General features: G+C 40.5%; 1 protein-coding gene across 1 annotated transcript in view; it reads left to right on the forward strand.

Annotated features, from left to right (window-relative positions):
• Positions 1-21,850, forward strand: part of LOC134631589 (neural-cadherin-like) — a 96,845-nt gene extending 74,995 nt beyond the window's left edge. Inside the window, exons 23-33 of the mRNA XM_063480069.1 lie at positions 843-1,057; positions 2,436-2,563; positions 2,751-2,878; positions 5,255-5,378; positions 6,672-6,855; positions 7,086-7,252; positions 9,506-9,770; positions 10,266-10,449; positions 13,725-13,972; positions 19,196-19,350; positions 20,885-21,850. Coding sequence (XP_063336139.1) covers positions 843-1,057; positions 2,436-2,563; positions 2,751-2,878; positions 5,255-5,378; positions 6,672-6,855; positions 7,086-7,252; positions 9,506-9,770; positions 10,266-10,449; positions 13,725-13,972; positions 19,196-19,350; positions 20,885-21,451 — 2,365 coding nt within the window. The 3' untranslated portion in view covers positions 21,452-21,850. The remainder of the gene's footprint in view (positions 1-842; positions 1,058-2,435; positions 2,564-2,750; positions 2,879-5,254; positions 5,379-6,671; positions 6,856-7,085; positions 7,253-9,505; positions 9,771-10,265; positions 10,450-13,724; positions 13,973-19,195; positions 19,351-20,884) is intronic.
• The last annotated feature ends 1,162 nt before the right edge of the window (positions 21,851-23,012 follow it).

Here is a 23,012-nt window from a genome sequence, read left to right on the forward strand (position 1 = left end):
TGCAGAATAAACAGCAATGGGAGAAACATCCCTTAACAGTCTCAGTACACACAGCTTTCCTCAGACACTGCATGAAAATAGATGGCTTTGACATTATCAGCAAAGCCAGCTTGTCTCACATGCCTGCAGTGGAGAGGACAGGATGAGATCAACTGGTCCCCTCAATCCCCACCATCAAAAATGGGCTGTTTTTCTTTACTACGTGTATCTTTGTATGGCATTTATGTATGATTATTTATGTTTAACACTGCGGTCTCATAAACAGAGTCAGCAAAATCATAAAACACATTTAATTTCCAGCTTCCAGTCCACTCAAGTCCTAATCAAAGTGGATAACTACAAGAAGAAGCATTTGCACAGTTATCAGCCAGTGTGTAATACCTTAAGAGAAAATCTGTGGTGCTTCGACACATAGAAAAGTGAGAGAAATGGAAATAATTATCTTCCAACAAAGGAAATGTGATGTGCTGAGCAGGAACTCCCTCCAGAGGGTTCAGCTCAGACAGCTGTGATAGATAAAGAATAGATCAGAGTAATGTTGTGTTCATAGCTAATTGATTTAATGTGGAGTTGAACATTTAGGGCTTCGTGGCTAATGCATGCAATTTGAAAAAGCGCTTTCCCAGCTGTCTGTTGACAGCCAGCGTGTTAGAGCAAAGTCAAACCTCTGTCTGCGTGAATCAACAAAGCTGTCACGTATGCCGGAGAAAAGTTGCCATGCACTTATCCAGAGATTGGACAGCGTGAAGATTTCTCCGAACTCAAAACTGAATGACACTGATTGTTTCTTTCCCCTTGTTTTCCCTTGATTTTCCTCACTGTTTTTCTCCTTGGTGCTACAGGTGCCAGTGCCCCCCACAGCTTGAGGGGCCAGACTGTCAGCAGATGAGAGTTAGTTTCCTTGGCAACGGCTATGCCTGGTTTCCCCCCATAAGGCCTTGCTTTGATAGCCATCTTTCACTGGAGTTTATGACTGAGGAAGATGACGGACTGCTACTGTATGCTGGCCCGATGGCCACTCTTATGCCTGGGGACAGTGAAGACTACATGGCCATAGGTAAAGAAATAGTCTGTATAATTAGGTGTGTGCCAAGGGGCCTCTGGGCCGTTACTGCACTCAAACCTGCGACTTAATTTTGTGTGTTTAATTACTGGGTGGTAGCTAATCAGATATACGAGGCAAATTTTGTTCGTTAGTGCACCACTGAGAGATAGGAGGACTCACTTGACTGAGTTATACCGTTAATGTGGTACTATGCAGGAAACCCCGTTTCACTGTTTAATGTGTGTGTAATAGTTTGCCGTCTGCCATAACGAATTCTGTTTTGCTTACCCCCTGCGTCAGAGTGGCGGCTCAGCTTTTGAACAGGCTTATAGACTTTCAGTGTCTCACTCAAGGACACATCAGTGGGGTTTATTCTTGCTGACACAGAGGCTCAAAACTCAATCTGCCAGGTGAAGGACAGCAGTAAATATTTCATCAAAGTGAATAGGTTATTTTGGATTGTGACAGCTATGCATAAAGCTTTATAGTTACACTATGCAGCATTTAGACAAAGTGATTCAGTATCATAAGAATCATGGTAATGAAACATGTTACTACAGCTATTCATGTTATTGTTAATGTAATTAATTTATCTGCACAATTAAAACACATAATTTTAAGTTACCTCAAGTAGATATAGATCCATAGAAACCAGTCTGAATTGTATTTTTTGATTACAGTGCTGTCGCCATCATGGTATAAATATTCGTGCTGTGATACACGCACTCACATGCATACAGTTTCAAATTACTATTCCCTCAACCCATAATTTTGTATTTTACTCAAAGGGTTTGATTCAGGGAAATTACAGAAAACATGCTTTCTAATTTACCACTGCTGATATCGAGCCACGCACGTATATTTTATTCAGGTTTTCAGATATTTAGCTCTCAGATTTTTAGCCCCGCCCATTTTAATGTAGGTGAATTCAGTGTCATTTGTGAGTGTCACCAATTAGAGTTCTAATTTCAGAAATTGTGCACAGAGCTCATTGGGAATAGTAACTCAGGGAAACTGACTATTTAGCTGTTTTTGTTTACAATTTGACAACTTATTTTAAAGCTATTTGTTTCTGGTGCAATTTTGATTCCGTTGTACAGCTCAGCTTTGTTACTGTATTGTCACCCTCCTTTTTGGTTCACACTGTGTTTTTGTTTTGAAGTGAGATGCTTTCATACATCCCTTGGGTTTTTCCTGTGTCTACACAAACTGGTTATTTGCATCTTGCATTTTTTTCTGCCTGTTTTGTTTGTTTGCGATGCATTTCATCACAGTTTTTTATTCACTCCGCCTTTAGATTTTTAAAGTTGTTTAATATTCTGCATTTTTTTAAAGGTTTATGCTGATTTTTAGACTAGTTGATGTAAATGCTCATCATTATCTTCCTCAGAGCTGATTGGAGGGACGCCTAGCCTGAAAATTAACCATGGTTCTGGGACCTTGGTGCTCCAGTTAACAAATAATGTCGGGGTAGCTGATAGACGCTGGCATCGCCTCGATGTGAGGAGCAACAGTAAAGTAAGACATGCACATTCAAGGCAAATCCCTCTGCCTGTATTCCCCATTTTCTTCCCGAGTACGCAGAAGACATCAGATTATAATACATATATACCACAGTTTTTAGAGAGTGCCAGGCAGCAGTACACTTACACATCTACACATGAATTAGAGATGACCTCCCTCTTCACTCTTGCCCAATTTAAAGGAAGTGCGCTTTACTCTGGATCGATGTTCCACTGCAATTGTCATGGAGACAGAAGGCGTAGACTCGTGGGCAATGACAGAGGACCGCTCATCCTGTGAAATCCGAGGAGTCACACCCAACAGGGGAAAGTAAGATCAATAATTAAATAAAGAAAGCGTGACCAATGCTGCACATTATAACAAATCAAGTGGTTCCTTTGAATTTTGAAGGGAGCCAGTTTTAATAAGACACCACTGATAAATAATGAGATAATCAATTAATCTGTTATAATTTACAGTACACACAAGTGCACACACAAAAAAATACAATAGCTGCACTTGTTTTAACTTGTTTAACAGTTGGGCTTTGTAATTTCTCAGGGGAAATTTGCCTAAATGCTAATTATTTGTTCTGTTCGCTGTTCTTAAACCCAAAACTCTGCCTGACCCATGGGACGGTGTCTAAATGCCCAGTGTTTCCACAGGACTAAATAGTTCTCTAGCAACAGTAACAGCAGTTTGCAATACTATTTAAAAAAATCAAGAAATACACAAAAAAAATTTATAGAAGGTTTTAAATCAGTTTATTTATGTCGTGCCAAATCACAACAGCAGGCAGCTCAAGATGCTTAATGCTGTAAGTTAAAGACCTTATTAAAAAAAAAGCAATCAGACAATGTCCTATGAGCTAGTACTTGGTGACAGTAGGGAGGAAAAACTACTTTTTAACAGGAAGATGCCTCCAGCAAAACCAAGCATCTATTGACATTGTTTGGGAGGTGACCGAAATGAATAGAGAAAAAATATGACATGCAGCAGTGGTATATTGCTGCATGTCATTCATTTTTAGTAAGTAGATTACTGCAAAATAAGGATGTTTGTAAATCATGTCAACACTGCTCGGAAATGTCTAATTGGAAACCAGAGACCAGCTTTAGTAGTTAAAGGTTGATCTTTGCTTGCCGGCAAACTCGTAACATTTTAATGTTGGATTCTTAGTTTAGCATGATAGTGGCATTTGTAATACATTCTTTGCTTTCACTAATATTTAATTTGATTGCCTTAAAAATTATAACCCTACCAGTAATCTAAACCCAAAAGAAATCCAAGGCAATGTAGTGTAAAACAGAGAGAGCACCAAATCAAATAAGAAGCTAGAGCCAGGAAAAGTTCTGCAAGATAAATAATTTAAACCATTGCTATCAAAATCAAAATTGCTGCTGATTTAATTTCTATTCATACTCAGTTAAATGTTTCAGATTCAGTATCGTAACAGGAAAAATGACAAATCAGGCAGCTCATGTTCATTTACTCAGGAAGAATGAGTCTAGCTCCCGTCACATTCAAGCAGAATTCCAACCGGCTTTGTCCGAGCTGGGCCAATCGCAGTAATTGCTCTCACGATTGGCATTTCTGCATGCTGCAGTCTGTTTACATTTTTCCATCATGTTTCATTGCTCTGATTAGTTTTATGTCTATCAGATTGTATCCTGAGGCATTTTGGTCTGTGCCCATTGGACACACATCACTTGGAAATCAGACTAATTGCATTTGTGCAACAATTTAAAAACTTCATTTACAGTCTGTTTTTCTCTATTTCTGCAAAATAAATAAAACGTAAAACAATATGTTTATGTCTGGTATGTGATGTTGCAGTCTTTAAAAAACTTTAGTCTTCATGCTGTATAAATAATATCAGAAATTGTGTTTATGCACAAGCATTATTTGTAAATGAGATCAGATAGTGACTCAGACTAGTCTAAGTTCAGAGCGTTCAATTTCTCTGTGTACCAAGCAGGCCCCTCTGGAGGAGGGGAGCTGTTGATAAAAGCCTCAGAAATAATCCGTAAAATGCCAAACTAATCTTTCACTATGTTTCTGTTTATAGTGGCGCTTGCTTTGTCACAGCTATACATTTGTCCCCTCCCCCCTATCGTGGCCTTGGCTTGCCACTGTGCTCATTATTATGTTGTGTAATTAAGCTGTGAGCTTCTGAAGTTAACAATGCACATCAGAGCTATACTGCTGCTATTGCTGGTAATAACCTCTAAATTTTGTGAACCTTTAAGAAGCATTTCACTGTGTGTGTTGTGACTTGTATAGGGAACATTAATGGTTACGACATTTGCAGGTCAGATACCAGGTTAACAAGCTAAAATGATCACTTTGTACATCCCGTTTTGAAAATACCACCAGTATTATAGACTATTAGTTAGCATATTAGTTGATTGTTTCAGGCAAATGTAATTTACCCATCATGCATATTTTTAAAATAATAGAAAAGGAACAATAAGATGTCACATTTGTTGTCTGAAGATATAAAGGTGCTGAAAGCCTCAGAAAGATTCAGAATAATCTGTGAATCTCTACCATGGAAGGCCAATATGCTGTGTATGCATTAGTTTAACTGTTGTGTCCTTCGTTATATTGAGAGCTGTGTTTTTAATTGTAGCCTTGAGAACGTACTGTGCCTGGTTCCTTTTCTTCTGCTCACATTCTTCAGTTTTTGTTCTGCATGCATTCCAGGTATTTCAATGGAAGTCATGTTCTGCAGCTCGGAGGGATCAATGAGAACATGTCATATGAATATCCCCAGCTACAGCACAAACACTATACTGGATGTATAAGGAACCTGCGTGTGGACAGCAAGGTAAAGTCTGGAGAAGGTCAAGATTACCACATATGCATTACCATGAAGCCTTTTTATGAAGCTGGATGGGTAGATGGGTGAATAGACTACTATACTGTATCTCTTATTGTTTACCTGTTCGGATGACAGGCTGTGTAGGTGATGGAGGTCTCCACTTCAATAAGAATGTAAATGTGACTTCAAGGTAGTGCGGGGAAACCTTATGAATGTTGATGTTGGCTACTTATCCCTTTTTCTTCTGGTGTCTCTATCTTTAAAATGTAAATGTACCAGTAATGATCCAGAATGTTATCAGTATTATACTCGGTAATGCTTTATCATGTATTACATGAATGAGTTAGTGTTTCACATATCCTGATCGGTTTTTTTTTATGTAATCAGTTCAGTTTATCTAAATGTATTTGCCTTATACTTTGCTGCATTGCTTAATTAGTAAACGAATAGTTTGCAAACTATAAAGTAATAATCTGCAAAGTAACATTTATAACTATTTATAACAATTTTAGAGTAACCTATCCCCACTAACTGGTATTTCTTTGGACTGTGGGAGGAAGCTAGAGTAACCAGAGTGAACCCACACAAACACAGGGAGAACATGCAAACTCCACGCACCTGATGGTGGAATTGAATTTAGGACCTTCTTGCTGTGAGGCATTAGGGCCAACCACCATGCCACCATGCTTCCCCATGCTGTGCAGTATTTAATTCTGTATTGAAAGCACTTTTGAATTATTACCAGAAGTACATGGAATCAGTACAGATAACAGCTGCTACTACAGTAATGACAACACTAACTGTGACTGTAACCACTTTTATACTGAAAGAATTTACACCCTTTCTTTTGCTGCTGAAAGTGCAGCGCCTTTGTTTTAATGCGGCCAACGCTTTTGTCTGCAGAAATAAGACACCTTGCTTGCCACCTAAATCCAGGTGTCAAGTACATGTTTTATTGATCAGTGTGACATGATTCAGGTTTTTTTGTGCTTTAGCAACAGTTCTACAGCACTTATGTGTTGTATAGTACCTCTGATTATATTTGTAGCTCTTGTTACCCATTAGTGTCGATATTTACTGTAAAAACGAACACTTTTAAGAAAGCCAAGATTTAAGATATTATTAAACAATAAAAAATCAAATGTAAAGCTATAGTATCCTTGATTCATTTAATAACACAAAGTTCTTTGCAGTCATGTTTCTTTTCATCCCATCCACTAGAACTACAAGGACAGATATCTCTGCCTTTGCTGTATTTTCATTATCTTCACATTTTTCTCCTCTTATTCTTACTTTCAGCTATATGACCTTGGTTCCCCTGCTGAGTCCTCCAACACATTGCCAGGCTGCACTCTCATTGATGACCACTGCGCCAGCCTGGAGCAGCTTTCCTCTTGTAGCAAGAGGGGTCGCTGTCATGGGGACTGGGGCTCTTTAAGCTGCCTGTGTGAAAAAGGCTTTACAGGGCCACAGTGCGATCAAGGTACGCATGCTGGATACGTTTTGGTGGACTGTGACGTTTCCAGTCAGTTTTACAACTAAAACTTTGGAAAGTGTACAAACCAATTTGGAAAGTTGCTGCTGTGGGAAGATAACCTCGCCTTACATAAAGTGTTTTTGCAGAGCAGCATGCTCTTGCTGTGATAACCTCGTGTATTTCCCTTATGACAGTTGAATTAATTGAACAAGCTTTGTGTGTTTTTGATTGACAAGTGGCTCGAGAGTTCTCCTTTGACGGCCGGAGCCACATTCAGTTCCACCTTCTTTGGTCCCTACCGGCGCGACAGACTAGTGTCGAGGTTGGGGTGCGAACACGTGCAGCCACCGGCGTTATCCTCAGCCTGCTTTCCCAGGAGCAGAACGAATACCTACGTTTAGAGGTGAGTCATGACCGGTCACTCCCCTCAACCTTGACAGCCATGATTGTCTTGTTTATGAGCTTTAAAATGATGATTAGGACCCAGACAATGATTGCTGAAAATGCTTGTCAGACTAAGAGTGAGTAATACCAGGGTTTGAGACATAGGGGTGGATACAGAGGGGGCTGGTGATTGACATATGTATGTTCTCAGAAAGGCCTTTCAGTAAGTCGGCAGAATGCTCCTATTGAGAGATTGCTATTTTAAAAAATGATGCCTCTTCTGTTGAGGCTTATTTCTGCCTTTGGTTAATATTTGAAGCAAAATTTAGGATGGCAAGAGAACAACGATGTGTACTGTAATAGGCAGAGGTCAGATCCCTCGCTCTGAGCTTTAGGGTTTCAACACAGCTTAGTTCAAGTGGGCAGCTCAAAGTGATGACTGCATACATGCTGCTGCTGTGCCACGGCGAGGGTGGAAAGGTGCTCACACCGAGTCAAGTCTGCTTCTCTTTGCCAAACCTCCGTAATAGCATGCCTCTCTTGCCTGAGTGGATATGAAGCCAGTGTTTGTTGTCAAAGCCTTCTGTCTCACTCACTGACAGGCCAACTGTGAACAGCACCTGGAAGTAAACATCTCTGTTAGGACTGCCACTTTTGGTGAACTCACAGGTCACCTGTTTGCAGTGAACCTGTCACCGTTTTTATAGTTTCCACACCACTGGTCTGTCTTTGAAAACATGCTTGTTATTTGTCCGACAGCATTGTTTAAAGAATCAAATCTTGTTCTTTGGGTCTTTACACTACACGACGAGAAACAATGTTGTCCTCTTCCCTTGCTGCCGTGCAACGGTGACAGGAAAAGGAAAATGCTGTAGCCTTTACTGTATGCGAGCTGTGAAGCCTCTCTGTGAAATCCTCTCTGGAGCTGAATTGGTGAGCTGTATAAAGTATCTGATGTCTGTCTGCAGCGGCACACTGAAACATTTTCAGCCCAGTTGTCTCAAAGCTCTTAGAAACACTTGAGCACCATCCTGGTGTGTTTTCTGACAACAAGCTCTAATTTAAAGGGCTGCCTCTCTGCCCTTTTTTCTTAAGGGTAGATATGGAATAGAGTGCACACTGAATAAATAACCACACTTCCACACAAAGGTTACGAGGGGCTAGCTGGGTATAAACAGCATGTATCTCTCCAAGGAGTATGGAGTCTCTTTAAAGAAAACATTTATCTAATGCACTCTGTAAAGAAGCTTTTTTGGGGGGCAGTAACAAACATGAACCGCAATACTGTCAAAGATCATCACACCCCTCCGAAACAGTAAAACTTTAAAACTCTGACATTTTTATTATTGAATGGGATTTGAAATGTGAAGGTTCAGGCATTAGACATTTGCTTGAAGATTTTGTGCTAAGTGGTGATTGCGTAGATCTCTGGAGGCTCTGCAGAAAGTTTGTGTAATCTGATTTTTCTCCTTTAAGTATCGATTGAGTCCTTTGCTCATTTTTGTTGCGGACTTGAGGGCAGGATGAGGCAATAGGGAGCGCACAGTCAGCTTTTACTTTGTGCAGGCACGCGCGCGCATGTGTGTGTGTGTTTGACCAGTAGGTGAGGCACATTTGAGATACTCATGCTGAGGGAGCAATAGTTAATGCTGGCTGCGCTGAATGTGAATTATCTTGCCCCACTGTTTCCAATTAAGCTGTGGACATGTACAAGCTGCAGTTACGGGAGCCGCTCATTGGTTGAGTCCATTCTGCTCGCTCATCCTTAACTGCTGAAGATAATTGTTGTTTCTTGTATACCTTCCCTTCGGGATGATTCTGGCCTCTGCCATGCAGCGATGTGTACGGCATCTCTGGAAAGCATCATGGCTGCAAAATTGCTGAATTAATTTTTACCACTGGAACGTTCATGCCATTTTTCTGGCTAGTCCACCAAGGAGAGTCTACTTGTCCAGACAGTTAAATTTCACAACCCAACCTTTTCCGCGTCGTGGGAACTGGCCTAATTCTTATGATATTGTTATGCTCACAATCTGTTTTTGCCCATCAACACGGCACAGTATGGCAGGAATCCAAGTCCCTCCGACTGTCACTCAGTTAGTATTTGTGTCACCTCATTTCACAGTTTGAGTCACACTCTTCAAGTTTACACTAACATAAAGAAGTGTTCAAAAATGACCAGCTTTTTAGACAAAAGCCTTAAAGTCTTCAGTAGCAGAGTTTTGTTGCTTCCTCATCAGAATCTTAAATTAAGCATTACTATGCTTTTTAGGTTTTTCAGGGTCATCTGGCTGTTTTCTACAACCTTGGCGATGGAGACTATAACATCACACTGCCTTACCATCGCCTGGATGATGGAGACTGGCATGAGGTGGAGCTGTACCGATATGGGAGAGAGTTCACCCTGCGACTTGACAGAGGCGGAGGACGGCGAGAGGTAACCGCCTCACCTGGACAAAGTCGGGAGATCATCATTGACCCCGCTGTGGTGATGCTTGGAAACTCTTTTCCCTCAGGACATAACAGGAGCTTTGTGGGTAGGTTGCTATGCAGCTATCGTTGAAAGAATAAGATAAATGAGTGGAGAAAAATCTGATAATGAATAATTTATGTATGACTTAGTGGTCAAACAGGTATTTACTGGTACTGGTGTGTTGATGCTGTGGTTTCCAGCAGATGAGAGAAGTGAGTCAGTGGCATTGGTGTGTATTTAGGTAATGTGTTGAACCTGATGCTTCCAACTGTGAGCAAACTAGCCAGCAAAGAGGAAAATATCCTTTAAAAAAAGCCTATGATGACAACCTGGCCTGAGGCTGTTCATGTGTTTGCCTGTGTGAGAGCATGTCTAAGCACTGGATTGCAGATGTTTTTGTGCCTTAATGCAAGTGTGTCTGTGTATTTGACTTTAAGCCCCTGCCACATAGTAAATGTGTGTCTATAAAAGATTTTGCCTGAGGACTGGTTTTGGTGCTTCTTTTGGATTTGTAAACAATTTTTTTTCTTCTTTCTTCTCTTTTTCCTTTTTACACTAGGTTGCTTACGGGATTTAAGGTTTAATGGCCGCTCCATCTCCCTGGATGAGGAGCAGCCTTCAGAGGGGATTCAGGTGGTCACTTCACAGGGGGTCTCTGTTGGCTGTGCTTCAGATGCCTGCAGGAAGCACCATTGCTCCCCTCCCTTGGTCTGCGTGGACCTCTGGAGACACCATGAGTGCAGGTACTGCAAATTTACAGACTTAAAACCTTAGCATTTTAATATGACCATAGAATGTGGCAGCATATACTCATATATCAGTACACAAGGAATTCACAACACCATCAACTTGTAATAAAATTAGTAATGCCAGCACTGAGCTTCCAGTCCTATTAACAAACAATATTGAGACTTAAACACTTAAACACAACAGTAGTTGCTTGTGCTTTAAAAATGTACACAAAAGGGGCTGCTGTGGCTCAAGGGGTGAAGTTTGGCTCCCTTAGTCTGTCATGAACCCTGGGGTTGTGTGCCCAAATTTGAGGTGTTATATTTCGGATTCTTGTGTTTGTGGTACTTTGAGCTTATATTATCAGGCCTTCTTAGTTTTAGTTTAGCTATCTAGGTTCTGTTCATGGTTATAGTTTGCTTTTCAGTTTATCCTGGCTCCCCTGTGTTCCCTGTGTCTTATTCTTTAGTCTCCCATCTTGTTTTTAGTTTTCCCGCCTTGTCTCTCGTGGTTTCTTTTTAGTTTGGCTTTACCTGTCTTACCATCATAGATTAGTTCAGCTGTGTCTCACTACCCTGATTTAGTTTAGGCGTGTTTAGTTCCCCAACTGTGTTTCATTCTCCATTAGCCCTTAGTGTGCGCGTATATGAGCCCAGTCTGTTCTTGCTTCCTTTAATACTGCCTTGTGTTTCATGTTTTTGGGGCTATTTGGATCCTTTTGTTTTCTATTAGATTTTTGCATCTCATGGACTTTGGTTTCAAACTCAAATAAGGGTCAGTTTTATATTCACCTGTTCAGCCTTACAGTCTGCATTTGGATCCTCATTCCTCAGTCTGTGACATAGTCTGCATGATAAAGTATCCTTGTGCAAGATACTGAACCCTGAGTTGCCCTGTAGGCATCCATTGGGGTGCGTGTGTTTGTCTGAATGTTAGACAAAATCTGGGCACAGAAAAAAAGCACTTGTCTGTGTAGGTTCTCAGTCATCCAGATCATGGTCGTTTTAAGAGCTTGAAAAGAAGGTGATTAGACTTCAAGTTTTTTGAAGACATTTCACCTCTCATCCAAGAGACTTGTTCAGTTTTAGTGGAGAGTCACTAGTTTTTAAACTCTAGTGGGCATTGTCCCTTAGAACATTGTCATTGACCCACTATTATTCATGTGTATAATCACATGAGCCAAGGTTTGAAATACTCCTCTTTCAAACCATGTGTAACCATTATCCTCTAAGTACAGATGAGTCTTGTATCGCAAGATTCAGCTGTATATCTGCGCTTAAAGTATAAAGGTCACTCTTTCAAGGATGCCAGTGTTCACATTTTGGACCGTGAAGACAGATTGCAAGAGGACGTCTATGTCCACTGCGAAAAACCATCATTGAGCAGAGGTGACTGCTTATCACAAAAGCTGTCAGCCACCTACAATGTAGTCTTGACATGACCGCGTAGGTTCTCAGTCATTCATGGCCGACTAAGTAATTTGAAAAAAAAAAAAAAAGCAACTTAAAGAAGTCTTGAGATCCCTCCCCACATGCCTCAACCCCCTCACTCTCGCTCACATCTTGTGTCAAGTGACCTAAACAGGTCACATGATACAAGATTCGGGGCAAGGTCTCACAGTGGTTTCACCTGAAATCTCTGGTGGTAATGACCCATATATATGTGTGTATATGAGGGTTATAGTAAGAAAGCACTTTGGGTGCTCAGATCTAGTAGAAAAGAGCTATGTGAGTGCAGTTTGTTTAAATGTATATTTTGCAATTCATTATAAACAAGGTATGGTGGTCAGGTTTTAAAGCAGCAAATTATGAAAACTTCCAGAGGTCATCTATGACAGGATTATTAAATATTTCAATTTGTTTAACAAAAAATGTCAAGAGGAACAGCATTCGATCCACAGAGCTCCCCCTTTCTAAGTTAAGCAGAAGTACCATGCACAGTTAGTGTACCTTCTCTCTCTCTTAATACCTGCCACATATGTAATGTCTTGTATGCAAAGTATAAGCTATGAAGAGAAATGTGGCAACGCACATGAATGGCTTGTGTTTGTATAAATGTTCTCTGTTATCAGGACGGCTTTCACAGTGGACAAAGGCTTTACATGTTTCAACAAGTGTTGTTATTCTCCTCGGTCGGCTTCACTAACTGCTTCTACATAAGCCATCTGCGACTGCTGAGCTCATTCGGCATGAGCTGACCTGGTCACACATGGCTTCCTTCACAATAAGTACTTGATGTGTTATTGTTTATGGCACTGTTCATAGGTTGTTCTTTATGTGACAACCGCCCGAGTATTTATCAAAGTTACCAAATAATAAAAAAAGTTAAGAATAGATCTAGCTTTATTTATGAAGCACTTTTCAGAAACATCATTGCAAAGTGATGTACATTGGGACATATATTTAAAAAAAAAATCAATATATTCCAATATACTGGAACACGCCACTTAAGCACATAGAAAAATAACAATAGATAAGAAGCAGAGAAAAAAATATTCCTTTTACGTCAACATAATAATACAAAGATTTTTGTGGACTTTTGAAAAGAAGCAATTAAAAACATTCCAACACTGTGCTAATTTCAGATCATTCTTGACATTAGACACTTACCATGACAAACATGCTCACTTGTTCGCTTGGCTCTATTAAGTGCCTTAATAAGCCATGACAGTGAATCATAACACAGAGAGTTCCACGCTAGTGCAAACTCCATTTTTATGTATACACTTGAAGTCAAAGTGTCCAGCAGATGGCAGCTATTTTAAGAGCATGCCTGTTATACTGTGTGTCTAATAGTGTGTCAACCTGAGAGAATAGTGTATAACAGCAGTGACAGTCAGGGCCTCGGCTGCACCTTTAAACTCTGCAGGACGACTAAGTTTCCCGGCTGTGATTTTGAAACTTACAGCCAGTTGGGACTTTGACATCCATATTCTGTGATTGCTGCAGTGCCTCAGGATACAAACCAGTGAGAGAAGCAGGGGGTAGGGGTGAATGATATTCAGGGGATATTTTGTACAAATATACCGAGGAACCACTACTGCAAAGCCAATCTTAGCTTCTCAATTTCTTTTACTGTTTTTTTTCCCCTCTCCAGTTACAGTCGACACTGTAACCTTCAAAGAGCATATCTTTGAATCTGATATAAGAGGTGTAACTCCTCAGGGTATTATTTTTACACTGTCAGCTTAGGTCTCATAACTCTGTGGAGTGCAGTGCTCTTTTTTTATCTGACAGCTTCCCAAGTGTTTCTTGTCTCAGCATTACACTGCTGTGTCTTCTCTGCGCAGGTGCCCCCCAGGCCATATAACCAAAGAGAGCTCTTTGGGAAAAGTTTGCGTCTACACACTCTGTGCCAGCCGGCCTTGTCGCCACGGCACCTGCGTGGCTCACTCTCCGTCCCGATACTCGTGCCGCTGCAGTGAGGGATACCGGGGCCGGCACTGCGAGGTGACGCTTGCCATGTTCCACGAAGACAGCAACAGCCTCAGCCTGAGCTCCATGTTCGCCATCAGTATCTGTGTCATGGCCTTTCTAGGTAGCTATGTCGACTATGTCCTCTTCCACCTGTGGTAACCCAACACTGTCAACATCACTGCTCATTTTTTGTATGTTTTTTGTTCCGCTTTTTTGTCTGAGGTGTTTCTTTTCATTTATTGTATTCTTTTATTTCTGTTTGTTGTTGTCACGCTTTAATTATCACATCATGTTATGGTTTTATCTGTAACATCCACTGTTTTATTAGTTTTTTCACCCAGGTTTGGTCCTGTGAAATCTATTCACGCACATATCTTGTAGTGTTATTGATCTCTTGAGTTGTGCCAGGATGTGATTTCTCCATGGGTGGTTGGTGAAAACATGAAACAAATATCTGCAGTGGAAGAGAAGCGGGGAGAGAAACACTGTATGTCGTATTTTGTGATTCATGGGGAAGCTGTAAGATTCCTTGGAGAAAAGGGGCGTTTCTTTATGTGTTTTTCTATATTTCTCATCACACCTGTATTCCCTGTCTCTCCCAATGTTATTCTCTGACTTCAGGAGTCAATTTCACTCTCAGCCTTACTTTTTATCTTTCCATCTTATTTTATATCCCACCATCCACTCATTTTACCCCTTGATGGGTTTTTTTTATCCATTTCTGTCCATACTTTTCCGTGCATTACTGTTTTCCCAAGTCAACCCTAATATGACCAAAGTGTGCACTCCACTGTAATACACAGTATGTGGAGCTGTAATGAGAATCGCACACAACAGGCAAAACTTTAGGAGGTTGATTCAACGGTAAGGGTTTGATTTAGGCAAAAAAAAAAAAAAAAACATACTTAAATTCTGTTAAAAGCTGTCAACGTTTCCAGAATCACTCTCAGGCTCAGAGTAACAGAATTACAAGTTAAAGCAATATTTTGAGTTGGACAAGTGTGTATGTTGGGCAAAAAAATATGTGTATTTTGCACATAATTTTATAATCTAGAGATTGTTACTTTTCACATGAAGTTTCATACATATATGCATTTTGGCCTTGCAATTCTTATTTTATAGGTTTTTCAATTTTGTTACATCAATCAGGCAAAAATGTCATACAACAGGTTGGATGGTAACCTAACCCAAACCCTACAGATACGCATGTCGTATAAAACATTCAAAATATGAGCAATATTATACTTTAATTATACTGATACTAGAAAAAATGATCACGTAACCTCAAAATCCTGCTTTTTAAAAAGTAAGGTTTTAGAAAATATTTGAAGAGAAAGACGGACTTGTCAAGGTTTGGGTGATGAAGTGTGTGAGCCTTCATTGAAAGACCTTCCCTTTGAAGACTCATCTGGTGATCTGTGGTTGCGCTCTGACATTTGAGGGGTCATAAGTTTAAAAATGTATACCAGAGAACAGCCACTGACTGCTTTGTATGTGAGGAGCAGAATCTTAAAATCAATAATCATAAGATAAGGGCTATACTGGCTTTTCTTTGTGCCTGTTGAGAACTGAGCTGCTCCGTTCTGACATTTTCATGTTCATGATTGATGCCTGACTACATGCATTATTAAATTGGGGCAGTATAAATACATATATGGAAAACCTTTCCTAGCCATGTAATAGGTTTACATTTTTTTTTTTTAGCTGAGGAAAGTCAAAACCAATGTCTTTAAAAACAGAAAATATGCATTCGTTTTGTTAAGGTGCAGAAACTTTCAGTGACGATCAGTTTTAAAGGTAAAAGCAAACAGTCAAGAAATGAAAACTATACCTTTTGTCTCCAGAAGAAGGTACAAGTGTGAGTCTGGCAGATAATTTCATTCCTTTCTATCACTAGACTAGTATGAAGCCTATAAAGAAACACAAAAGAACATTGAATTATTTTAAAGAAAAGACACAAGATAATTTGAGTATTGGTAGACATTGTGTTTGTTTTCTTTGTCAATCATAAACTGATTGTTTACTCTATGAAATGGCAGAAGCTGAAAATACATAACATCTATCGATGTGTCGAAAGACGAATGAGAGAGAGGCTAAAATAAACCGGGGAAACAGCTTGATCAGCCATCAAAACTGATCAACAAATTCATTATTCAACTAATGTTTCAGCTCTAGACTTGAAGCAGTTAAGTACTGATGGCATTGGCCCGCTTGTATAAGCAGTCTAATAAAGCTGCATGGTTGATGGTCTCATAAGCTGTGTTAAGATCTAATAGAATCAAGATTCAATATCTTCCCACATCTGCTGCCAGCGGGGCCTTTTTAAATGCGTATGCATTGATATCTCGCCAATTGTGTCAAAAAAGAAGGACGATTCCATTAATTCATGGTTAATGTTTAGGAAAGGAATGAGTTAATGGCATTACTTTAAGGGTTTCTAACTAAGGAACTATGTTTGTTTCTGCTACTCACAAAGCTAAACACATGCCCGTGTGTGTATGTTGTAGCAGTCACTTCTCTCTATAGCGCCACGTTGCTATTTATGAGTTTTTCTGTCACATACAGGCTTATAAAACGCTCGGGCAATTCAATACACTGTCCCTGCCTCTATAACTAACTTCGTGTTCCCTCCAGGGCATGTGGCTAGTATTGGGACATCAGTTATTCTGACACACGAGAGTGAAACATACAAAGCAGTCTTCAATATTTGATAATGAATTCAAAGATGATGAAGTGTGGCCTTGGCATCTATCATGAAAATTCATGTGTTGCTTGCATGCTAACTAAAAGAAGTCCATTTGAAATAGCTTGTCCACTGTTGCAGCGGAGGCATTTATATTCAAGGCTCAAACTTTTCACCTCACCAAGAATTACAAACTGTTCCTTAATGCAATTCAGATTAGAGTAGCACTCTTTGGTGAGCGTAATTACATTTTCGCACCTTGAAAAAAACCACACACTATAAACTAAAATAAATCTTTCACTAAAACATAAAGGAGAAAAAAGAGAAACCGGCTGTCCTCTTGGCTGAACGTGGAAGCAAAATTAATCCAGTTTGTGAGTTCAGAGAACAGCTGCTTGTACTGTATGTAGTTGTTTAATGATGACCCCCATCACCACAACAACACACTTGCATACAGCACGCTCTCTGCACTAAGTGAGACCACTAGCTGGGTGCTAAATTAAAGGGGGACTCCTACTCTGACTCAACATGCATTAAAAGTTAAAATGATCATTCATTATTAAGTTTTACATAAGCCATCACAAGCCGACCAGAATGTGAGTTCAGTGTGCGTTATTGACAGAGCCAGATGAGCCAATGTCTGACCAATCCTCATTAATCCAGCATCAGATCTGACGCTCTGTTTCTTGATGAATAGAAGAAATTAGCTACCCATATGGGCTCTGGCTGCCAAACGATCTTGTAAAGTGCCTGTCCTTTTCATCCCCTGAAACTTTTATAAATAAATTATTTTTTTCCAACTCCTTCTCATCTCTCACCTGTCTCATTTCCTTCTGCTCGGTCGTCACTCTTCTTTTCTCCCTCGTCTTCCGCTGATGTTTCATCTGTCTCGGAGCTCATTTTTCCTTCATTAACCTCAGACTGGAACTACAACGAAAGGGTTAAGTGTTTTGATCAGGCTCTGTTGTCATTTACTCCATACTCATTCATAATGCACGGTCCGATCGAGGCTAACATCATAATACCCTGGTCATAGTAATGGTTCGAGGGCAAAGAGGCAGCAGTGGTGTTATGGATTGATGAATGAGTGCAATGTTTGTTCTCCACCCTGAGTGATATTGATCTCACTGGAGTTTAGCTGCGCACACCCATATAACTTGAGGCAGTAGTGGCTGCAGGTGTAGGGGGCAAGGCAACCTCGGTGTGTGTGGGTGGGCGGTGTGGTCAGTGTTTACCTGTTAGCAGTTGTGTGTGTGTTTGTGTGATGGAGGGAGTGTTCTTCAGCTCCACTGCGCCGCGTATCGAACTCCTCCCCTCCAGAGATTCTTTTCATATCAATTCAGGTGATTTTGAGGGTTGAGTGCGGGCCTGCAGGCAGCACCTCAGAGCAGGTAATTCTCGAGGCGAGGGGCTCAAGCTGCTGTCTGGTTGGTGCCGGGCCTTATCAAAATTCTGATGTTTTCTGCAAGGGTACTCTGGCGTAACAGTGAAGGAGCCAGGTCAGCTGATCAATACCGCTCTCCCCTCTACCCCATACTGAGGAGGGTCAGCTGAGGATCGAGGGAGGGGGATGCTTGCAGACTCTATTTTTCTATCTAACATGAGTGCAGAACAGAAGCAGAAAAGTATAGCAGAAGAAATAAGAAGTTGGTGGAGATTAGCTTGCGGGACTTGTTTTCGTCTTTGTTTGTGAGTACCTTTTAGCGTGACCCCTGATGAGTCGTTGCCGCATTATTCTCTTTCGAAGCAATTACTTGAAAAATCCAGACTAATGTGATTACCCCGCATTTCTCAGAAGATTTCCAATTAAACTGATACTTGACTCACACCATATAAACTATTCTAGTTGAAATGGATCCCATCTCAAGTGAGAGATAAAAGCCAAGGCCAGGCAGAGGCCAGAGAGGGACTGAAAAACAGGAACACTGAGAGACTTAATGAGTGAGGAATGAAAAAGGAAAGACAGAGGCAAGCGCCAATATATAGAGACCAAAAAAATGTACACAGATAAAAAGGGGAGTCAAGTTGCAAACTAGTAAAAACAGATAGCGAGAAAGGAAAAAAGAGAAAGAGAAGGATGGCAGATGGGAGAAAAATATTGGTTGAGATTAATGGACTTTAAAGGTCAGTCCAGCATGTTGTATAATTCAGCACACAATAGCTGTGATTGATGTGTATGCTTTAGGACCTTTCCTTTTCGGCTCCCGCTGCATTCCTCTCAGAGTTCTGCCGAGCCACTGAGGCTTTGAGTTTAAGCTGGGAGGAGTACAAATTCAGTTAATAGGTTTCTGAGGAACTGCGGTCTTTGATAAGACAGGAAACAGAGAGGCAACATCAAAGGGAATATAGGTGGAAAGGTGGTGCCTCCGTTTGCACGTATGTTTTATTAGTATGTCCTAACTGTATAGTCAGTGCAGCTAACAGGCCTTACGGGACAAGTCAGTGTGATGCAAAATGTATTTTCAGTCATGTATTATGAGTCTGCGGTACTTATTTATTTGTAATTAAATTATATCCTGACTGCAGTCAAGTATTTCCTAGGACCTCCTAACTTTGTAGATTACATATGCACCCAAAGCCGTGTTTTTTCAGCTCAGGAGTTCATGTTAATTATGTGGCAGTGCTCCCTGCTGCGTTAACCTGCTCTCTGGCACCCCTCAGTGTTGATGCTGGGCCTGTTTCTCTACTCCTGCTGGAGGAGACACAAGGGCCTAAAGGAGGGTGTGTACCATGTGTCTGCGCATCACGGCGAGTGGGAGGACATCCGAGAGAATGTGCTCAACTACGACGAGGAAGGTGGAGGAGAGCAAGATCAGGTAAACGTAAATGCATTCTGACATAGAGAGAGTAAATAACAACCAAACTTACATAGAGTACTTATTTCCAGGGTTATGCTAATACCATTAAGATATATTATTTTAAAGTATATATGAACAGAAATAAAACACCAACACTGGATGGAGAATATTTGTTGGTGTTTTGAGATAAAAAAAAAACAACAAACTACATTTGCAAGATAAAGCAGTTGAATTTAGGGAAGTATTTATTCTCCTTTAACAGCAACAACCCCCAAACCTACATTTCCTTTTTTAGACATAGGCATGGGCCTACAAAACTATTTAATTTCAGCAGTATTTTCTTTATTGCAGCCAACAGCCAACTTTAAGTCATGCGTGATTTTGTGATGTCCAAGACCAAGTCTTTCCAGAACTTGATTTTTCTTCTTTTCTAAATAATTAGGTTTTAGATTTTGTGTGTGTGCTTTGGATCATCCCCCATCATCACTTAAGCTTTGGGTAGTGTGCCGCTGCCCTGACATTCTATTTAAAAAAATCTTGGTATAATTTTTAATTCACTGTTCAGGCGCTCGACGGAATAACACTTCCAAACAGGATGTTCCCTCCTCTGTACTTCACAGCTGGGACGTAGTTTCAGTGTTGGTGTCCAGTGCTTTTTTTCTTTTTAGAAATTTTTTTATCTTAAAAACTGTGGTAAAAATGTTGTGGAGCATTTATGTGCACAGGTGCAGCTCTAGACTTGAGAGATGGTGCAGTGTCTTTTTGGAGAGCTGTAATTTTCTTTGTAGTGTGCTTCCAGCAGCAGTACTTATTCAGTGTTTTTCTTGTAGCAAACACCTGTACATGTCAGTCCCATTTTTTTGAGTGATATTTTCTTAATTGGAGAACCTGACAGCAAAGATTTGAAAGAATATTTGAAGAAATTAGAACAGAGGTTCACTTTTTTTTTTCAAGCCTGCACTTTGGCTAATTTATCTGTTTCTTAGAAATGAGGAGCACAAAATTTGTGTTTTATCCTCAGATTGTGGGTTTTTTCTGTTGTTTTTTTTAGTGTTGTGGTTTATTATTTTGTATAATCGTGACCTAGATAAAGATTCAGCTACATCGTATGAGTCACTAGTCAAGAAATCTTGTTAGTCTCAATTCACAAACTATTTCTTGGAACCGCAAATTGCCTGGAATATAGAACTGTGAGTCAATTAGCAGAAATTAAGAACGTAGATACCAATAGCTGTTAACGCCTCAGTTTTAGTAGTGCTTGTAGTAGCAGTTTCCTCTTTCTGCAATTAGATAATTAATTACTTGGCTGATCAATGGTCATGTTGTTGCCAACATCTCTTCTTACATGCTGGATCTTTGTCTCAGTCTTAGGAATGGGTTAATTAGCTAGCAGAGGCATTAGCTGAGCTGCACAGCTCAGATTAATGTGGTGTGCCAGTGTTGTTTTTCATTATCTCTTAAACTCCCAAAAAAGATTACACAAGAAGAAAACCGCATCTTTTCTTCTCTTCTTTCTTTTCATTCCCTTCTTCTCTCTGTGTTGGTCTCTCAGAATGCCTTTAACATGGTGGAGCTACAGCGCTCCCTCCAGCCAAGCCCAGCACAGTCACTCCGATATAGTTATCCTCAAAGCATCATCTCCTACCCGCAGACTAAGCCCACCCAGGACAACAACAAAAATGGCACGTCTAATGGAAATGGCAGTGCCGCAATTGCTCTACGTCTGGCAATTCCTCCTTCAGAGACAGAAACCTTGCCATCCCCTCTGACCTTCCGCCGCTCCCAGAAAACCCTGTCCTTCTCCAGCCAGGACTTGGCCCGCTACCTGTGTGAGGTCATCAGGGACATGGATCACCCTGAGGATCTCGGCACTATGACCACACCACGCCGCCCTGCAGGAAAGGAGCGCGGCCTCGCTGGTGTGCGCTCTCTCAGCTCCCTAAGTGCAACTCAGGGTTCAGAAGTCAGACTTCAGGCAGCCCAGAGCACTCGGCTGGACAGGTTCAAAAACCTCCGAGCTGTGGTTAGTGATTTAAGAAGAGACTCCAAGACTCCGGAGGGCCAGAGAGACAAACTGAAGGAGAGCAGGGGGCAGCCGAACTGCGAGAAAAGTGGATGAGGTTGCACTCACAGAAACAGAACTGAAAGTTGCAAAAAAAAAAGCAACGGGAATCAAAAGTCGTTGGTTGAAATCCAGAGGGAGATAATTAAATGTGATATACTTTGAGACTGGGAGGTTTTGCCCGTGGTCTCTGTGAAGTCTGCTATAAATGTACTGTATTGATGAAACTTTGAACATTTATGTTCTTTGATATGAACCATGTTTACCAATGAATGATCAGATGTGATGTATTGTTTACTTGGCATTGCACTGTACAGTATTTACTCTGCAGAAAGCACTTTTTGGAAGCACTCTGTGTCAAAACTACTCATGTCATAAAACTCATAAGAGTAACGTCTGAAAGCAAGACTCCAAATGAGTTTCCTGTGAGATAACTTTTTTTTGCTGTCAATGACTCATGAAATTAATTATGTAAAAAAAACAATTTTGTTTCATTTGTATTATCTATTTCCTTTTCAATAAATGAATATCTTTGATAATATTTCAAAGTTGCTCTCATTCAAACATGAGTTCATAATTAGTGATGCTCAAGTTTTCAGCTTTTGAAGTTTAAGCTAACTTTCATCATCTCTGAAGTAATACGTAGGTACGATCTGATGAAAAACCTTTCCTTTATTCCAGGTTTTATTTGGATGATAAGGCTGGAACAGCTGTTCTTGTCTTATTCAGCTAACTATTACCAGCAACTGGGGCCTCTGATGAGAAAAACAAAGTCAATTCCAGGATTAATCATTCATGTCCAGAGCCTATAGCCTCCTGACCTGAGCTTCTGGGAGTCTCCAGAACTCAAAGTGTGGGGGTCCCAGCAGGCAGCCCTACATCATACTTAATTGGCCTGCATTACTGGAGTTAAACAACTGTGACACTGGAGCGAGCCGCTGGGGAAGCGCACAGAGCTGCTGCTTGGGCCTGATGTTCCTGTCTGTCGGCACACCTACATAATGCATCATGCAAAGAGATATGAGAGGTTCAGAGGGCGGGTTTGACTCCCCGTAGGTCTCTAAAAAGCTTTATTCGTTTTGTAGTCAGTCTGAAACCAGCGAACCACACACACGAAATACCAGATATCTCTGCTTAAACTTAAAGATCATTGTTGCATGTTACATACGTGTAATGCTACGTGTTTTTCTCTGTGTTAATATTATTATTACTAAATTGCACTTGCTCTACTTTTGTTCACTCATGTCTAAGATAAATGCATTGCATGAATGCACACTGCCATCTATTGGCAGGCTACTGGCACCACTTTTCCCATAAACAACATCTCATTATTTTCAGTATGAGCTGTTGTTTCAGATTCAGTTCATTTCTGCAGAGCATGCAAGTTGATTTCCGAGGAATGGGTATTTCTATTCTGGAATCATGATTCACAGTTTAGCCCTGATAATATTCCACTTATTAAAAGTCGGTCAAGTATTGTGTGCACGATAAGTGTAAATGTAAACATTTTAGTTTCACTCCTTCAGTATTTAAGTAAGTATACCCACTTAGACAGTTAAATATCATTACCAGATAATTTTGGATTATAAAAAAGCTAAATAGAACTTGCAAAGTGGCT

The sequence above is a fragment of the Pelmatolapia mariae genome, linkage group LG7 (genome assembly GCF_036321145.2).
Source record: "Pelmatolapia mariae isolate MD_Pm_ZW linkage group LG7, Pm_UMD_F_2, whole genome shotgun sequence".
In the NCBI taxonomy this organism is placed as follows: domain Eukaryota; kingdom Metazoa; phylum Chordata; class Actinopteri; order Cichliformes; family Cichlidae; genus Pelmatolapia; species Pelmatolapia mariae.